General features: G+C 44.3%; 1 protein-coding gene across 6 annotated transcripts in view; it reads right to left on the bottom strand.

Annotated features, from left to right (window-relative positions):
* The window catches only part of CEPT1 (choline/ethanolamine phosphotransferase 1), a 32,879-nt gene that overhangs the window by 11,512 nt on the left and 889 nt on the right, over positions 1 to 20,478 (bottom strand). For 2 of the 6 annotated variants that reach the window (XM_063178025.1, XM_063178024.1), the window contains exons 2-5: positions 18,640 to 19,040; positions 15,286 to 15,433; positions 14,091 to 14,232; positions 6,438 to 6,522 (exon numbers count right to left, since the gene is read on the bottom strand). In XM_063178025.1, the coding sequence (XP_063034095.1) occupies positions 6,438 to 6,522; positions 14,091 to 14,232; positions 15,286 to 15,433; positions 18,640 to 18,978 (714 nt within the window). In that variant the 5' untranslated portion in view covers positions 18,979 to 19,040. Of the gene's footprint in view, positions 1 to 6,437; positions 6,523 to 14,090; positions 14,233 to 15,285; positions 15,434 to 18,639; positions 19,041 to 19,675; positions 19,695 to 19,924; positions 20,165 to 20,457; positions 20,476 to 20,478 lie in introns of those variants that run through there. The other 4 variants (XM_063178027.1, XM_063178022.1, XM_063178026.1 and 1 more) reach the window with 4 other exon arrangements.

Below are 20,478 nucleotides of genomic sequence, written 5' to 3'. Positions count from 1 at the left end.
CTCAAACAGAAACAGTATCAGGATATTTGTTAAAAGTTTGCCCCTTACTTATAGTAAGAATCTCCTACTGAAGAAAAAAATATGAGTTTTAACTTCAGTTCCACCTTAATATTCTGTATTTTTAATACCAAATACTCCCTTAAAACAGAAGACAAAAGCATTAAGACCTACTGAGGAGAAACTAAACACCAAACTATCACCTAAAGAAAGCATAAATTCTTAATCCCAAGGAGGAAAACGGCCTGGGAACATCCCATGCTCATTAAAACTACTGTTAGATGACTTAAAATGATAAGCTTGATATCAGTAAAGCACATGCCTGATGTTGGAATTATTCAGTGAATTTTTTTTTTGCAGGATGTCAAGTGGCCTCTGGACAGAAATCTAACAATCCAGACATCCACAGGCAGCTCCTCAAAGCTGGATCACAGCTGGGAGCACAAAGTGTGAAAAAGGGGCACATTGTTCCTCTCTGGGTTCAACCTGAATTCAAGATAACTGTGCAACCACAGCATGAACCAGATACATCCATGATGCTGCTACATGCATCCCAAGCTCCTTAAAATCCAACCACTTTCTTCCCCCAAAAACACCTGCTCAGCCCCACCTTCTCTCCTGCAATCAGCAAGGTCAGGACATTGGCTTGGCTAAAACAGAAGAAATTCCTGTCCCAATTGCCAGCCCATCAGCTTTCCTGGTGTTTTTTGTGACCCTGGGAAGGCTGGGAGCCCTGAGGAGGCAGCAGGGAAGCTCTGCTCAGCCCCTGGATCCACACAACCCAGCACTGAGCCAGTGGGACTTGGCAGCTCCAGAGAGGGGAGGAATAAATGGAAATGGCAGACAAGTTGATTGCTACCTGCCTTCATAAAAGTCCTAAACAGCTCCCTAAAATGAAAAAGAAGTGAAAGAATGCCATTTTAAACCAAAGCAACAATGGTTTTGTCAAGACAGACGTGAGCAAAGCAATATCCACACTGCCTGGAAAACATTAACACATCAGGTGATCCAGAGGACATTCTTACACCTAAATGATTAACTTCAATTTATGCATTGTATCCAGGTAAAATGAGCTAGCAATCAAAAAAATCCATAAATTGCCTAGGTCACCATAATGCTTTTAAACTCTGGTAGAGCTGGGAACTTACCCAATAAATGGGAAGGCAAAAGCAGGGCTGCAGGAAAGCACTTGCTCCACTTAGAGGGATGTTGGAACCCAGGGCACAGGGAAAATTTCTCTGCCTGTCCTGAGATGTTCTGATCCTCAGGAAAACACTGCTTTTAACCTTCGTCCTTTTAGCTTTGGAGAAAGCTTCCAAGACTTTGGGATTAATTGGAATCTATGAGTGTGTAACAGTGTGAAATAGATAGCAGTAGAGTTTATCACAGGGTGAAAAACTTAAGAGTTTTATGTTTTTAGTATGGAGGTGGATAAGATACAAGGCAGGAGATTTTGGGCATTGTCTGATCTCCTTCTTGCTCTTCATCTACTCCATTTTCTACAGTGTTGGGAGCACAGAGTGATTGGTTAAAAAAAAAACAAACACAACACAGATGCTGCACAGACAGAAAAATAATTAGTTATTGGTAGAAAGGTTGAAATAAAGTACATTCTAAGAGTTAATTGGACAAAATAGCTTTAAAAGACCTTGAATCTGTGTCTTGTGCCTTTTGGTGCCTCCTCTTTGTATGCTAAGTCTGAGATACAGACAGCATGCAGAACTTTGATAAGAGAAAAATAAATAACAACCTGAAGACCAAAAAGCCAAAAGTTCCTAGCACAGAACTTTTTAGGGGTCTCCCCATCAGGGGGCCCCACAAGGGAGGTTTCTACAGAGCAAGTCTGACCAATCCCTTTCTTTTTAAGAGAAAATACATCCAACTTGCTTTAGTGGATGGGGAATTTATTTGCAAAGTAGGGTGATAATGTTCCTGCTTAGGTATGACATCATTAGTACTGTATTTTATTCTACATCAAGTTCCATTGCATATTCAAGTGACTCTCCCATGGTAAACATTAGAGAAAACATAACTTTGGAGCAATGGATCATGTATCAAATCATAGTAAAAAAATAAGGGAAAAAAGGCAGAAAATAGAGAAAGGCCATTGTTCCTCCAGACTGCCTCATTTAATTACTATAATCACATTTAATTACACAGAAGCAGGTACCACACACAGAGCTGTAAGAAAGCAAAACCATTTCAAAGCAAGAAGAAAATCAGCCAGTTCAAAGATTCTATTTTCAACTTGTGTTTGTATTTATTTACTCATTTAAATACTACAGTGGAAATCCTAAGAAAAAACAAATGGGAAGAGCAAGCAGCATGAATTCTGCAAGAGGTTCTTAAAACCTCTGAACTGGGATATTTTTATTTTGTGGGTTATTTTCAGGCACCACTGGAGCCACACTTCCCCCCAGCCTGACAGGTTTGCTGCCTGATGTTTCCTGACAACTGAGTCATGTCAGCACTGCCCTGACTCTGTGCACATTGTGTGGAAGATCATTAAGGCCATGAAATGAAGAAAATGAAACAAACCCTTTTCCCAAGACATTCCCACACTACACAGATGGACGGAAAGTTATTGTACAAGTTCAGAGGACACAAAGAATCAAGTTCCAAAAATCTCTTCTTCAAATAAACCAGGGGCTTTTTCATCTTCTATAAAATAAACAGAAGACCCTGTATTGAGGTTTAAGATCAGCAGGAACATCCAGGCAAAGAAGAAGAACAAAGAGCTGATGCTGAAAACAGAGCAAAGAGCCCAGACTCAATATCTGACAAACTAAAATGCCCAGACAGAACATCCAGTGGCAAGGTTGGGGAGAACACTCACAATAATGCTGAGAAGTACTGATTCTGCAGCAAAGTGATGCTAGGGAAGAATAATAACCAGCAGCACTGTAGAAGGCAGGGACAGGGTCAGGCAATGTCAGCACTGCACTGGGGGTAACCACAGCCTAAAAACCAGAACACCCAAGGATTTAATTCAAATGAAGCCAGAGAAACATAGAAGTTTGAGTTTTTAAATGCACATTTCAACCCTCACTCCCTATCTGCCTAAATTCACAAGACAGGAAAATTCCTGCAGAGTTTCCAGGGGCAGCTGCAATTCCTGTGGTGACACTGCCATCCATGGATTCTCCTGCACACACTGCAGTGTTCTCCTCTATTGATCCTCCTTTCCCTGTTGTGACAAATTGAAATGCAGATTATTTGCCTGTCTTCAAAGCTGTACAGTCTTCCCAGATAAAGAGAAGATCCAGAGAACCCCCAGCATGGTTTGAGTTAGAAGGAACCTCAAAGCTCATCCCATTCCACCCCTGCCATGGGCAGGGACTCCTTCCACCATCCCAGGGGGCTCCAAGCCCTGTCCAGCCTGGCCTCAGACACTTCCAGGGATGGGGCAGCTGCAGCTTCTCTGGGTAACCTGGGCCAGGGCCTCCCCACCTCACAGTGAGGAATTCCTTCCCACTATCCCATCTATCCTTGCTCTCTGGCAGTTTGAAGCCATTCTGCCTTGTCCTGGCACTCCATCCCTTGTCCAAAGTCCCTTACCAGCTCTTCAGGCACAAGAAAAGGCTCAAAGGTCTCCCTGGATTCTTCCCTTTTACAGGCTGAACATCCCTAGCTCTCCCATCCTTTCCTCTTAGGAGGTTTCCATCCCTCTAATCACTTCTGTGACCAAATATTGTTAGGAACAGTATTATTTTAACATTTTGTTTTCTATAAAATGATGAGCAGTCTCCAGATTGAATCATCCTCAAGACCTTTATTTGCAATTCCTCTATATTGTTGTGCTAAACTGTATTAAAACAGCCCAAATCTGGTCTTTGAAAAATCACCAAGGCAAAATGTTCCAAACCAAAGTCACATTGCATCAGTACAAGAACTGCTGGGTGACACTGCAGAGCTGCAGAGAGAGGGAGGCAGGGCTGAAACTGGCACTTCAAGTGTGAATGTGGGGAATAATGGACTAAACCTATTTTGATTCCCAAAATATTTTTATTTTCCAGCTTTTTAAGCCTTCAGGTTATTCTAATTAATTTCCCATTGGTTACAGGGATAAGTAAACTTCATTAACAATTTAAGATATTTTCCCCTCCTTGGTGAACATAAAACTTTCCTGTCCAGTCAAGTACAAGGTTTAGCTGTGCTGCAAGAATATGAAGCTACTCACTTCATACTGTCCCAGCACCTGTATAATTTTCAAGACAAGTTTATATTCTTGTATTTTCTTAGTATAAATGTTTGTCACATGAAACAGCCAGAGTATGAATACACACTTTCTGTAGCTTAACCATCTGAGATGTGCAATACTGAGCTTAAAAATCTGTTCTGCTTGACATCTGAGTGTGTAAATAAGTCAGTGAAGCTTGGTGTGTCTGAGTAAACCCTAACCCTTGGAAGCAGCAGCATCTTTAGTTATGAGTTAAGACTAAAACTAAAGATGCCAGAAGGCATCTGAAATTACTCATGAAAGAATTTAAATAGATTTAAAAGTCTATCCTGTAGCTCAGTGCCTAAAACTGGGTTAAAATAAGTGTGTGAGGAGACCTGTCAAAAGCAACACCTGGGGTTCTGTCTCAGGAGCCAGTGACAGGAGCCTGAGGGACAGGAAAAGGGGGAAGTGCTTTCCCAGTTCCAGAGGGCAGGGACAGATGAGACATTGGGAAGAAGTTCCTCCTTGTGCAGGTGGGCAGGCTCTGGCCCAGGCAGCCCAGAGCAGCTGTGGCTGCCCCTGGATCCCTGGCAGTGCCCAAGGCCAGGCTGGACAGGGCTGGGAGCACCCTGGGATGGTGGAAGGTGTCCCTGCCCATGGCAGGGTGGGATGGGATGAGCTTTAAGGACCCTCTAAACCAAACCAGTGTGGGATTCTGTGAAAATGCCCTGCCTGGCCCATCCCCTCACAGCCTACTCCCCAGCTGGCTGTAAACCAGGATCACCAGCATCTCCTGCAATGGCAAAGACCTCCTTTGCAGGGGGGTAGAGATGGACATCCTCAGCAGATCCAGATCCTCTGCACCTGCCCTTCCTCTCTCTTCCACCCCATGGTAAACTGTCCCACTCCAGTTCAAACAATTTCCTTTCATCACCCAATCTGAGTTATTTCCACCCCACAACCATCATACCAGGGAATGATTTCAGACACTCAGATTCTCTGAGTGTTTCAGAACTATGTGATTTTATAATTTTTTCTGCCCTAAGTGACTCCTTGGTCAGTTGATATTACAGGCTAAAATCTTGATTTAACCTCTCCCCTCCTTTGCATTACTGTTTGCTAAATTACCACTTCCTGACACTATTTCCAGCCTTTCAGAGATTATGAACAAAGTATTTTTAAAATTAAGTTACTGCTGTTACCTGACTCCCTTTAGAGCCACCCAGCTCTCAAGGTCAGCTGGAGACACATCAGGATTTACCACATTGCTGATGGTGCTGCACCTAAAGCAGAGCCAGTAATTCATCTTCCTAAATAACCTCCTGGAAGCAGAGATTTTGCTAAGCTACTACATGAAAAAAACAAAAGAACTATTAGAAAATAATTAGCATCCACAAAGGTTTAACAGGCAGTGCAAACCAACCATCAAAAAATAACCTCACTTTTGTTTAACATCTGATGCAGTCTTAAGAAAGAGATCAAAAACCTATTCTTATATCCTCAAATATTTCAAGGAAAAGTCCAGACTAAAAATGCATCAACAATAATCATAATCTATGATATATTTCAAGGAATCCACTTGTAATGATAACATTTTATTGGGAGGGGACCTAACCCACATACCATGTATTAGCAAAAAAACAAAAAAAAAAAAAAAGGAGAAAAAGAGGTGAAATAAGGAAGAGAAAGTCTTTAAGGCTAGCAAACTAGAGGGGAAAAGGACTTATTTAGCACAGACATAAGGAAAAGCATTTTAAAAATAAAGACAAGCTGGAAAGGAAGTTACTTCTTCATGAAGCTACAAGCACAGGGATCAAGCTGCACAGCTTAAACCAGACATTTTTAACCAGACTTTTTAAGTTATTACACAACACACAGTTCCCTGAAAGAGCCAAGAAATTCTCCTTTTTTTGGTGGAAAGGTATTGAAATGGCAGCAACAAAATAAGTTTTAAAAAAGTAGTTCCAACGATATTCTACACCCACACTTAGAGCTGCTTCCACAGCCCTGCTTGGCTTTTAGGTGAAGCCAAAATCGTGATAAAAAGAAAAGTTTAAACCAAACTTTTGTTGAACAGGCAGGTTTTGCTTCGGTTTTAAACAAAATGAGACGCTTTCAAAAGATTTGTTTCCAGTTAAATCAAATTCTTCCCACTCATTGAAATCTTTTTCCTCCTTGTGTGGAGCACGAGCACGCTGCAGAGGCTGCCTTGCCCAGAGCAGTGCATGACAGAGGGGCTGCCCTGGCCCGAGCAGGCGCTGCCCAGCGAGGGCTTTACCGTGAAATTCCAGAACGAGGGCCCCAGCACGCCCGTGAGGAGCTGGATGGCCACAGTGCAGAGCATGGACTCTGTCACATCAAATCTACATGTGAGGGAGAGAAACAGTTCAGAGCTCTGTCCTGAGCACTCCTCTGAAGGGGAAGGAACCATTAAACATCTTCAGTCAGGATAAAGGAAAAAATCCAGGATGGGGATGACTCAAAGGGCAATTCAGGGGAGGGATTAACAATCACAAAACCCAGGGGTATTAATGAATGAACAAAACCATTCTAACCCACAGAGTATTTTACACATTTAAATCTTCATTCAGAACTTCTGCAGTTTACAGTTTTAACGTATCACTCCAACACATGAGAAAAAACAATCATTCTGTGTGTGCATGAGGGAATAAATGAAATTCCTTGCTCTGAGTCATGGTGAATAAAACCCATAACCAAGCACAATCCACAACTCTCATCTCCTGACCTCATGCTCGTGTCTGCAAACTACACTGAATATATGAATTCTTTAGCTGAAGATGCTCCTGCATGTTTCAGTGGAGCAGAAATGCAGATTGTATTTCAGTTTGACACCTCTGAGGCAAAGGAAGAAGTTTCACCTCCCTCCTCATGCAGCTTCTTGTCAAATAATGCTCCAAGAAGTGAGCTCTGGACCCCTGCTCAGGGGTAATGACACTCCACTCTGTATCTATTTATTTCTCACCCCTGACAGAAACGGATAAAATTATGCTGGAGCCAACAGAGCCACGGAAACCACCCTTTCTCCTAATACAGCGCCATAAATCTGCATTTTATCATAACAAAAATAATTTTAAATGGGATCAAATTTAAAATTCAAACCATCTAGTTTAAAAAGAAAATAACTCAGCAGCAGCAGCAGGGTCAGCCAGAACACAGCTCCTGTTTATGACTGTGCTTATCAGAATGTGCTGGAACAGACACCCACCACGCCAAGGGATTTCAAATGGGCAGCACAGAAAGGTCATTGTGGCCCCACTGCAGGGCTCAGGTGCAGTGATGATATGCAGACACCAGGCCTGAGGAGAGGGGCCACTGAAGTTCATCCTGATAAGCATTTTCAGTTTAATTGTCACAGTACATAACACAGTAAATAGCTAGGAGAAGTAATAGTTGGTATTTTAGGGAATGCAGGAAGGGAAAGCCCCATGCCCAAACCCCACAGCTACTTTGGTGCTTCACAACAGCTGCAGTTTCTATTCCTTTTTTCCTATGTTATTTTAGGTGATATTTGTAATTCAGACATGGACCTGTCTTTTAAACATCACCTGGCAAGTTCAAGAAGGGGCATTGACCTTGGCATGTGCTTCACTCCACGGAGATACTGGCACTGACAATCCCTGGGCCTGCTCTGCTGGGAACCCTGTCAGGCTCCTGAGTCTGGAGCCAATTAACACACAGGGGATTAGTGCTGCATCCAGAATATTCCCTTGTCAGTGCTAATTTACTGAGTGTATTCCATGGGCAATTCTTAAAATGCTCTGTTTGACTAAACAAATCATTAGACAATTCAAGAGCCACCACTGGCTCAGGGCTCAGAGACAGCTGCAGTCAGTCCCCTCCTTGTGCTAACAGGGAACCCAAACTGAATTCAAATGGAGAAATGCCCTGAGAAAATGAGCCAATGACAACAGGAAACAGACACTTACACTGGGGACAGCCCTGAAATCAAGTCAATCTCCAGACACAAGGCTGATCTAATACAGCTTTTTAAGGCTGTGTAAAACTACGGTGGAGGTTTATGCATCATCCTCCTCCTCTTCTCCCAACACACAAAACTCCATGAAAAAGTCCCAAATCACAGCAGACAAGAAAAACACTCCTGCCTCAACAGAAAACAGAAGTTACGGGCCTGGAAAACTTACAGGGATCCATCTACCAGTTAATTCTCTGGTCTGGAAAATGATGGTTCTTCCATCTGTCTTGTCCATATCTACTGAGCGTGCAAGTGGGATTACTAAGGCTGAGCAATGAACTGGGAATCTGAGCAGGAGACAAAGGACTGTTTTCTTAGGGGAACCACAGCAGCAAGAAAAGAATGTTCAACATCAGAACACAAGAGAAAGAAAGGCTGAGAGTCACATGCCAGAAGTGCAAACACTTCGTTATAAAGTTATTAGAGTTTTATCCTAACTCATTCCAATCCAGCAGTTTCACTTGGATGCCATAAAATACAACAGTGTGAATACAGCAAACTGTATAGAAAAAATGAGAACATTAATTAGAATTATTTCCAGCACCAGGAAATTCATGTTAAGGAAAAAATAATATTAAAAATTAAGGGAAAAATAATTTAAAATAAGCCCCCTTCCTTGTTATTATATGTATCAATATGTAAATTTTTCCTTCTGTTGCTCACAGAGGTACACAGAAGTTGCATGGGTAGGCAATAGCCATATGCTTGTTATGTTGCAGTTCATTATTTCACAGGAAAGTGAGAACTCCAACAATTTATCAGAACAATCAGGAGCAGCATCTCCACACATGACCAATGGGATTGTGGCTGAAAATGCTGTTTAAGGAGTTGTGGGAGGAAGAGGAGGAGGATGTGGAAACCACCCCCCACCTCTTCTGTGAGCCCTCACCAGCTGCAGTTTCTGCGACGCTGCCAGTGCGACTGAGGGAGCAGGAGGTGCAGGTTACCAACACCAAACTTCACACCCACCACAAAGACACTTCAACACATCCTGCCTGCAAGTACAGAGAACCCAACATCCCCTGACATCAACAGAGGCTCTACTTAGCCTCAGACTCTCCTCTGTAAACAACCTGGGTATACAAGTTCTCCAAGAAGTGTTGGAAAGTTTTAAGCTCTACAATCATAGCAATGATTGCCTTATCTCAGAGTGGAGATGCTGAGGCTGTTCCCAGGAGCAAGAACTCAATGTGCTAAAGTCTGACTTGGAAGGCTTCCATCCCTGTATGTCAGTATTTGGTGTGTGCTGTCTATGCAAGATAGAACATCAACTCCTCCTCTGCTGAGGCTGAAGAGGAAGGTTGGGTTAGCTTTCTGAAATCCCCCATTTCCTCACCTCGCCTTTAGAGCTTACTGGCAGCAGTGGTGATAGGACTCAGGTGAACCAACCCATTATCCCACAGGCTCTTGGGCCTGGACAGCTGCTCCAGAGTCACTGAACAGGAATGTTTCCCCAAATTCTCCAACTCTCATCAGGAAAGGTTGTTTTGTTCAGCAGCCTGAATTATTTTGCTTTCTCTGGGGGTTATTATTCAAACAGCAGTGTAACCATGTTTGACTTTTCAGTTATATGAAAGGTGGTAAAAACTGATTCTTCATCTCTTATTTATGATATTCCTTTGTGAAGCCTCCTTGGAAACTAATTTCCATCTCATTGCATCTATATTTACCCACATATATACACAGCTATAATTCCTACCATCACAACTTATGGTATTTTCATTAAAAAAGGTTGTAATAAACCAGAAAATGCAGTAATTTGTAGGAGAAATGCTGGAGCCCATGGTACAGCCCTCATGTCTCTGGATGGACCCTTGAGTGTTCAGTGCCCACTAGGTTATTTCAATATGATTCAGCACCTCCAGCACTTCCATCATGAACAAATGCACCAGGACTTTACCTGAGCAGTTTGTGTCTCATGTCTCTCAAGAGTACATCCAGGTTGGACAAGGGGGAATGGCTTCCCACTGCCAAAGGGCAGGGTTAGATGGGATATTGAGAAGAAATTCTTCCCTGTGAGGGTGTTAAGGCCCTGGCACAGAATGCCCAGAGAAGCTGCAGCTGTCCCATGCTGGAAGCATCCAAGGCCAGGTTGGACAGGGCTTAGAGCAACCTGGGATAGTGGAAGGTGTCCCTGCCCATGGCAGGGGGCAGAACTGGATGAGTTTAATGTCCCTTCCCATTCAAACCAATTCCATGGTTCTGTGATTCCGAGCTGTGCTGCAAAATCCAGCTCTGACAGGGATAGATATCCCCTGCATGTGGGACAGCCCCTGCAGTCAGGCTGTGCTCTGACCTTGAGCAGCTGGAACATCCTGAGCCTGCACACATTTGCTTCTCCTCCTGCACTTCCTGCAGGGACCAGCACCACTACTGAATCCAAGTGAGATAACGCTGGACTGGGGAAGAACCAGGTGATCACATCTGGGCTCCAGATAACATTGGAAAAATCCTTTCAGGATTTGTACTCCCTAATGATCTGTTTTCTGCAGCATGTTCCTGAAGCACCTCTCATCTGCTTCCACAAGGACACATGGAAGTCCATTGCAGCTTGGCAGTTTGATTTCTGGGATATGCAGGAAAAAATTCTCAGTTTCCAAAGCAGAGGAGCCCCTGTGATGGCACAGCTGCCCCAATACATGACTCAGCTCATCCCCTGCTGCAGCACAGCAAATCCACAATCCAGACAAACCAGTTCCTGGGCTGGAAACCAGGTCAGGAGAACAAAGTCATTATTTGGGCTGCTTCAATACTAAGTCTCTCTGCCATTCAAAATCACCTTTCTCTTTTTCAAATGTGCTGAGTACTCCTGTTTTCCATAAGATCATTCCCAGATCAGGTGTTTTAAGTAAAACTTCTGCATTTAACTCTATCCCTGCTGTTTCCTGCTGCCTTTGCACTGCTGATATTGTTACAGTGACTTTCCTGGAGCCTGCCCTACTTGCCTTGAGACAGTTCGGGCTTCCTGCTGGGGAATTTTTAAGCAATACTGACCTCTAGCTATTTGAGCTGTTCAATCAACACCAATTGCTTTTTGAAGAGTGGGGGTTGCCAAGATCATAATTAATGGAATTATGTGACCAATCGAAGATGGAGACAGATCATAGAACTTTACTGACTCAACTGATTATTCTAAATCCTGGAGTAGCACAGGGACATCCCCCACAGCTGTCAGGCAGAAGATGAAGAACCTACACAGCTGATGGATTCAGTAATTGGGCCCAGCTGAACAAAGTTTTCCTCCTCCACCTGCAGAATCTGTAGGAACCTCACAGAATGGATCCCATTTCCTCCTCCCTCAGGGGAACTGATCCTGCCCTGCAATCTGACAGGCTCTGCTCAGCTTCGGGGACTTGCCAAGGTTGGCGCAGTGACACCAAAGAGAATCATGGAATTGTTAAGGTTGGAAAAGCCCTCCAGGATCAACGAGCCCAGCCTGATGGATCCTCACCTTGTCACCAGCCCTGAGCACCACATCCAGCTGTTCCTTGGGCAGGGATGGGGACTCCAGACCTCCCTGGGCAGCCCCTTCCAATGCCTGACCACCCCTCCCCTAGGAAGAAATTCCTCCTGATGTCCAACCTGGCCCTTCCCTGGTGCAGCTTGAGGCCGTTTCCTCTCGTCCTGTCCTTTGGTCCCTGGGAGCAGAGCCTGACCCTGTCCTAGCTGCCCCCTCCTGTCAGGAGTTGTGCAGAGCCACAAGGTCCCCCCTGAGCCTCTTTTTCTCCAGGCTGAGCCCCTTCCCAGCTCCCTCAGCTGCTCCTGGAGCTGCAATCCCTTCCCCATACACAAACCACACGCTGTTCCACGAGCACACACTTTGTTTGACACACTAATTTCCCTGTTTTTTTTTTTAAGATGGACTTTTCCAGTAAGACAGGCTGATTCTATTACTCAACACTTTAGGCCTGTGTGGAAGGAGGGAAATACAATCTCTCTCCCTTTAGCACCCTCTGCTCTTCTCCAAGCCATTTCATTATCGAGCTCTCTCTGCACTGAAATACAATTTCTTGGACATACCACAAATAGAGTAAGTGATAACCAGCTGTCTACTCTTTCCTGCTGCTTCGGAATTCAGTCAAGTCAAAACCACTGTCACACTCCCTAAAACAGCACTGCCACACCCTCTCTCTGAGAGTAACAACGTGGGATACAGACAGGAAAAAGCTCCTGTGCACAAGGATCTTTTTGGCTCCTTTCTACAGCTGTCTCTGAGCCCACTTATTCAGGATTAAGGATATCTAAGTGCGTGCACTGCAGTGAATCTGAAAGAGTTGATAAAATACTGTTTTTTCAGTTTTAGATTAGTGAAATGAAAGCTTCATAAAAAAGTGTCAAACAGTGAGAATCTGTTAACTGGATAAATAGTCTCATGGTTTAGGCATTAAAATGAACATCAGCTTATGACAGTCTATTAACCTTGTGACAGAGGGCAAAAGAAGGAACAAATATGTTTACTACACAGTGCTGTGCTATCTAAATTAATGCTACAAACATTTAGGTGCTTATTGCCTTGTATGAATTAGCTGCATATTAATGGCCACCACATTCTTATATTATTATGAGGCCAGGCAGAAAAATCAAATTTGCTGAAAAATGCCTCCAAAATACAGACTCCTCACAAAGGAATGTCCCAGTCAACACCAGCACTGACCCAAACACTTCTCTGCAGCACAGCAGCAGTTTGGGGAGGCTGATACTTCTATCTGTAAAGTCAAGCAGATGCCAAGGTCAGGCTTTTGTGTTCTTTGCTCAATATCCAGAAATCTTTGATTATCAGGGCCCTGTAAAGTTTGAAGGGAGCTAAAAGCATTCAGACTTCTGGTACAACATGAAAGTGATACTCCTAAAGCAGGAAAGTATTTGAGCCACATGCCTTATTTTAAAGATTTAAGTACCAGAATGGGATAGTTTCAGTCAATATGCTTTAGTGTAGCCAGAGTTGGAAGAGAAGCCTAGATATTCTTCTTTTCTTCCTCTAATAGACATTTCAAACTGATCCAACATCTTAAATTTTTAAGCAGAAACACATAAGTTTCTCAAGAGCATCTGCATTATTGAAACAGTATCCTGCCAATAAAAGCTGTCATATACAGGAGACTCACATTTATACTGTTTTAGCCTATAGACTAGCAATTATAGACCATAAATAACAGTCTAGTAGACATCTGTATGTAGTTGTTCTAGAATTGTTTCAAAATCCCACAAACTAAGGGCAAACTTCAGTTTCCAGATCCAAAAAAAAAAAAAGAATTCTCCAGTACATTTATTAGAAATGTGTTTGTTTACTCTGCAAACACAGAATAAATTCTCAACATAGAATACATTTATTTCCTTATTAAGGTTAGAGAATCCCACAGCTCACCAAGCCCTTGTGTTGCACCTCCCACCCAGCCTCCTCCAGCAGAAAACAGGATTTCTGCTCCTGACCTTCTTGGCATTGCAATTTTGGTTCCATTTATTGACAGAACCATGATCTGCACTAACCAAAAGGGATTCTGAACTCTAAATTGGAGGCACAAGGGCAATTAATAGAGTATATTATAAGGGTTATGGTTAATATTAACGAATAACTGCACATCACAATCAAGCAGTATCAAGACAGAGTTTAATGAATGCTAAAGCCAGACTGCCACCATCTGACCAAAGCATTCCAGTCTTAGGATAAAACAGCAGGTACTTTCCATTACTTATTTAGCTTTACATCACAACAAAAGCTCTAATTAACTAACTGGCCAAAATTATATTTCTACCACTCCTAACACAAGCTAAGGGACATTCACTATTAATTACAGATCCAACACCTGCCAAAAGCTCTAAGGGTGCCACTATGGATAAAAACAATTTGCTACTGCTCTGAGAAGCTGCACTATGGGCACACAAGGTGCAGTTCAGGAGAACAGGGTGCCTTTCCCTTTCTCTCAGCCAGGTACTTACATGCCAAAGCGCAGCGTCCCCGAGACGTACGTCTGCCAGTGCGCGCAGTAAAACATGAACGTCCCAGCAAAACAACAAAAGAACATCCAGTCAGGGTTGGTGCCCAGCTGCACAGCAATACAAGTTCCCAAAACCACAAAGACTGCAGGAGAAAATCAGTCACAGAGTGAAAAGGGTGGATGTGTGTCAGCATCCTCACCAGAAGCAAAGCTAACAACAGGGCCCAGAGGAGGGACAGTGGGAAGGTTTATCCTGGCACGGTTATTTTGTAGGAATAATGCTTCCACTTACAAATATACAGGCTGTACAACACATTTCAATCCATATCAGTTATCAGAAGTCATCAATATTAAGGGTTTCTAAGTCTCCTACATTTTTATTCCTTGTGATGCCTAATGTCATTAAGGGACTCAAGTAATTCCTGCAGCTGCAGCCTGCAACAAGTTTTGGGGTTTTCTCCTGCGTTTGCCAGATATTTTTCTCTGTCTTCTGAATTTCTCTGATAGCATTAAGAAAATCAAAGGTCTGGATACATTCAGGATGAGTAACATATCTAAGCTTTCCCCTCCACCCTTTCCATATACAACTCTGATAAAGAATTCATAAAATTTAAAACCTAAGACCTTTAGAGCTTAAGGAATCCAAAACATCCAATCAGGAGCTGGACTCAGTCTTGTGGGACCCTTCCAACTCAAGATATTCTATGATTTTACAATTTTTTTTGCAATGGAGTTAAACTTCAGACTGGTTCAATGAACTCCACCTACCCAGGAAATTACCTACATGATTCAAATCCTAAACTCTGACTTGTAGAGTCCCACTGCTTAGGCTTAGACCTGTCTTGGTATCACTCTGTATCAAGTCAATATGAAATAATATAGCAGAGTATTATGAAAGTATTACAGAAAATACTTCAGAACCAAGACTCTGCTAAAGCATCATATAGAAGTGCTGGCTCAGGTTGAATTAGTCACATGCTTAGTTTTGTTTTCAATGTAATACAAGAGAAGACATTCAGCTGATCCAGAGCACTGTTCTATGGAAAGAAAGGTGACTTTCTTGGTTGAAATTGATACACTCAACACTATCAGTTGTCCTTTCTTCAGTAAAGAAGCTTTTTTTATTGTATTGCAGATTTGATCCCTGAAACAGAGCAATTTAATCCTCCTACTTCAATTAAAAATGACAACAATACCTGTGGACAATGAATCACAGCCATGATCAAAAAGCTCTCCTAACGGAGTGCTGCTGTTTGTCCTTCTTGCTTGTTTTCCATCTATAGCATCCAGGGACTGGTAGATGAAAAGGCCACAAGCACAAGCAATGTATGCCCAGGGAGGTGCCTAAGAGAGAAAGGCAATCACAATAAGGTTTAAAATAGATAAAATTCTCTTTAAGAAAGCCTGCAGCTGTCCCACAGCCTGACAAAACAGTTTTCCCTTTGCACATACATCCTCCTCTTCACCCAGGGACCTTTCAGCATCTGGTCCTTGCAAGGACAGACAGAATGGTTGTTACATGTGGAATGTAAATAAACCAGTGACAGATCAATAGCTGCAGCCCCTGCTCTGAAGTAGGAAGTTGCACTGTACAGCTGGAAAAATTGTAATACTACATTTTCAAAGCAGTGCATAACAAAGTTACATTAAATATATGCAAGTTGTCACTGTGACTTCAGAAACTTGGGAACTTTTAGCCCCCAACTTTGTCACAAACATTTCAACAGTGTTCATCTTCACCAGTCCACCACCATTTGAGAGCTGTGTCACTACCAGTGCCCAGACTGAGTCCAAGAGCATTTCTGGAGCTCTGCAGCACAGCCCCTCCACCACCAAGTGTCCCCTCCAGTACGAGGCACCAGCAGCTTTGCCAAATCTACATTAAGAACCTTTAATGGTCACATCCATGAAAATGATTTCTACTCAGAGAGAAACACAAACAATGCCAAAGCCCTGCTGGAGCAAAGACTACAATCCAGGCTTTTTTATGCTTTCTGAAGCATAAACCATTAAGAACACAAAAGCAAGGGAGGTGCCATTACTCCATCTGCGTTTACACATCCATAAATCAGATATTACTGGCTATTTTGTAATCTTCACATCTGACACACTTTACAGAAGTGAGCATTTACAAGCACCTTTATTTTACAGACCACACCAAGAAAACCATGACTAATTTGTAGCACATCAATTTCAATGCATTTCCTTCTGCAATTTGCATTGCTCCTGCCATTTACCAAAACAGTTCGTTCTGCCCCAAAAGCCGCTGCTGTGATGTGCTTTCAGTACTGTCTGCACAAACAGCACAAGGTGAGAAAGGGGAAATGTGTCACCCAAGTGCAGAGCACCACATTTAGCCAAGGTTCTGATGCCACACAACTCCCTCTCATTTTTATCTCTCATGTAAAGATTTAATCTGCCACGTTTAAGTTAAATGGCTTCACCCTGAAGGTTCCTCTATAAACTTAAAAATCAATCTGCTGGCTCTCCTTTCTTAAAAGCTCCTTTCATGAGCAGTGTAGGTGTTTCCACTTAGACCTATTTATATCCAAGTAAGATTTCACAGCTCTCTCCTTATCCAGATAACTTCTCCTTTTTTTTTTTTTTTTAACTCAGGTACCATTCCATCAGTCAGCACTTTTCCAGCTGGGTCCTCCCAGCTAAGCAGGAAGTATTTGTATCTCCTTTACTCTCTGGTTGCACGAGGCCCTGAGTGACAGCCAACTGCCCTGGCTGCACCTTTCAGCAACAGGAAGGGAGGAGTCACCCTTGAAAAAAAGCAGAACTAAGGCTGAGCTACAAGGAGGAGAAAATCTACATCAGAAATCAGTAGTGGTTTGGGGAGAGGAGGAGAAATTCTGCTCCTGGAGTTTCAGAGCCCCATTATCTTCCCCACACAGCTCCTTGACATTTAAAAAGCACCTCCCTGGTCATGCTGTGCCATGTGGCAAATCTGATCAGGTCAAAGCTGCCTCAGCACTAAGTTATTTTTCAGTTCAAGTGAGGAAAAAAAAAATCTCATTCACCTCACACAAAGTATTTCTCAAATTGTTAAACACCAAACAGTGCTTTCATACAGCAGCCTTCAGCTAACACAGAATTTCTGATGCTCTGAGTGCACTTCCTGGGCACTTCAGAAGTTTAATTACCAACAAAGATACAACTCTTCTCCAAATTCTAAATTCTGCTCTGGTTTAATGACCCAAACCAGCTCTGGGGTCCTGAGAGCTCAAGTCTCTCTTTCAGACCAGATTTCAGAGTCTGAGCCCCCACGTAACCCTGCTCAGAAGTAAACACAAGTTAAACCAACACACACACCGCAATGCCACAGCCTGGAAAAGGAAGGAGCTGCTCCAAGTATTCCCTGCTCAAACTGAATAGTCACTGTTTATTTTACACCTGCCAAATTCCACAGATTATTGTGAAACAATCTATTTCAACAGATTTCCAGGAGAGGCAAACATCCCTTTCCCATGTCAGATGTGGAGCAGGGATGCAGTGCTGACTGTGCCAACCTACGTGAGATTATGGAGACTGGTGGGGAACAAACTGTGCCCTGCTGGATTCCCAACCTCAGCTGAGAGACTTGGTTAGGAAGGAATTCAGATGTTTTAAAAGCTGGAACTCTTGAGACATTCCCAGCCATGTGGTATGTAACACATTTCTATACCAAATAATTCCCTTTCTCAGTGCACACACACAAAAGCAGCTTTTAAGATTCAACACTCAAGTGAAAACTCTTCCAGTGCACAAAAATGATTCCTCAAATGCCTTATGAGGTAAGTGGTGATAGAGTGAAGTTGAAATGCCTCAAAAAGACTTTTGTATCCCTGAAATCAGGTTAAAACAGTTCTGCTCAGGGCAATTGGGGAGTTTTAGAGCATTCAGAACAAAGAATAAAACCACTGACTTTTATCTGGCCTTCTCACAGCACAACCACAGCTCAGGAACACAACTCCACCACGCTGTGCCAAAGTCCTGACTGAGCTGCCAGGACACAGAAGCTGTGGGGCCCAGGAAGGTGTCCCTGTAGCTCACTAAGCTGGGTTTGGTCACACCAGCTTTGATATCTTAAGTGGCACTACTCTAGAGCTCAGTGCCTTGGCTCTGGTGCAGCCCCAGCATGTCCAACCCACCCAGCTCGTGTGGCAACTCTGATCCCTGAGCTGAGGGGGAGTTGCCCTGCTCTGGTCACAGAAAGTAAACAGGTGCCAACTCCTCCTGCCACGCAGGCCAGGCAGCTGCAGAGCCACTGCTCCAACTCCTGGCAGGCCTGAGCTTTGTGCAGCAGGTCCCTCATGGCTGCTTCGGTGTCAGATCCTGCTCCATATGGGTGTGTTGGCCCCAGGAACTGCTGGCTCACTTCAGCATCCACACATGCCCGCTCTGCATGCCAGCATCACAGAGAGGCACGAACATTTACAGAGAACAGGTTACAAAGACGAGGACTGTGGGCTGAACAGCAAGAACCGGCTCTCCCCAAAGCCACAACCCATCCAAAACCAGTGACAGCAACCAAAACAAAAGAGCGCCAGGAGTCCATAACTCACCTGCTCTGTAGCTGTCGGGCAGTAACATACTAATAGCAGAGTTGTAAATATATTTATTAACAGTCCGATGACGGTGATCAGGTTGGGGGCAATCCAGGCTGGAACTCTTCCCACTAACCATTCCCAGTAGCCCTGCATGAGGGGCTCAAGCAGGGAGCGTCCGGCACTCTGGTACTTGTGCTCCTCTAACCGTTTGAGCTGGTGCTTGGACAGGGGCGGCGTGGGCAGCTGCACCAGCTTGCTGAGCACGCAGGCAGCGCTGGGGCCGTGGCCGCAGCCCGCCGGGCCCTCCAGGTGCGACTCCCCGCATCGCCTCTTGAGGCTCCGGTGCCCACTCATGGGTTGGGTGGCCGAGGAATCGTCTCTGGCAGGCAGCAGCTGGGCTGGAGAACCATAAGATCCTGCAACACAGGGGAGCAAGACACGCCTGAGCACACAAATGAGATTTTAGGACATCAAAAGTTCCCAGTTGCTGCCCTAAAGAGCATTTCAATTGCCACCAGCAAAGCAAGATGATTTCATAGGACTACTCCTTTGAAAGAGAAAGTTATTTGGAGAATTGCTGACAGAACGACAAGAAACAAGTGCTCCAAATGCAGCAGTAAAACCCTGCAGCCACCAGCTGAAACTCCCAACCCCAGCAGTGAGTTGTGTTACAGACCCCTCACACCTCTCCCAGGACAGCAGGTGACACCATTCAGCTTATCAACTGAGAGCACCAAAAACTGCACTAAGACTGAAAAGTCTTAAGTTAAATTGGTTTGGAGCAGCTTTGTCTTCTGCAGTGATGCTGGACAACCACTTAAAAACAGTTATGTACTTTTTTTTTTTCAGATTTCTGTTCCTTATTTCAGTTTTGCTATAGCTTTTTTCTTCTCTAAATTTAACCCAGCTCATTGTCTGTTCAACTTTCAAAAGATACAAGAAAACATGCAGGAGCTGGAGAGCTTTAGCTGGCCAGAGACAGCACAAAGCAGCTGTGAAAAGAAAATACAGGGTCAGGAGCAACTTTTTCAGCACAAACAAGAACCCTCACAATGTTCCATCTCCCTTGAAAGCAGATGACCAGGGACATGTAACTCTCCACAAGAAGTAGAGAAGCAGCACAGAAAGGAGACTCAAAATGAGAGTTTGCTGTTTATCTGTAGGAGACAACCATGGGGAAAAAAAAAGAAAACTCGGTTGAAGGCCAGCAAATAAAGCAGAGAAAGGAATACAGAGAGCTCTAAAGCCATCTGCACTGCACGGGCAGAGAAAGGAGCGCAAATCAAAGGTCACCACTGGCCTAAGAACAACTGATCTGAGCTCCACTCTCCACTCCCTCGGCAAGGCAAATTCCAGCAGTGAAAAGCCACCTCAGGCAGCCCCGTCAGAGGGAGGAGAAGAGAAAGTGGCAGGGCCTTCGCTGTGTTCGATAAGCTCGGGAGGAAGCCGAGCTGCACCTCTCCAATGGCCAGGAGACCACAATTAGTCACCGCGGAGGTCCCTGTGGGCGTTGCCCTGGATGACCAGAAAAATTACTCCCAGTGCATTAAACTGGGCTTTTCCCTCATCCTGAGGGGACGAGCCGGGAAAAAACAGCCCAGGAGCGCCTCATTCTCCAAAACAAACGCCTGGCCCGGCTGCCGCGGGACTCGCCCCGGGCCGGGCACACACCCGGCCGGGGAGGGGCCCAGGGCACCCCCGGCCCCACCGGCGCTTCGCCCCCGCCCACGGCGCAGCCCCGGCTCCCCCCGGACCCCGGCCCAGCCCCACCTCAGGGCCCTCCCCGCTCCCCCCCCGCCCTCATTGCCCGCCCGGCCGGGGCCCCGCGCAGACCCCGCTACCGCCGCCGGGGCA

Source organism: Melospiza melodia, chromosome 28, assembly GCF_035770615.1.
Source record: "Melospiza melodia melodia isolate bMelMel2 chromosome 28, bMelMel2.pri, whole genome shotgun sequence".
Taxonomy (NCBI): domain Eukaryota; kingdom Metazoa; phylum Chordata; class Aves; order Passeriformes; family Passerellidae; genus Melospiza; species Melospiza melodia.
This window is presented reverse-complemented; position numbering and strand designations above follow the sequence as displayed.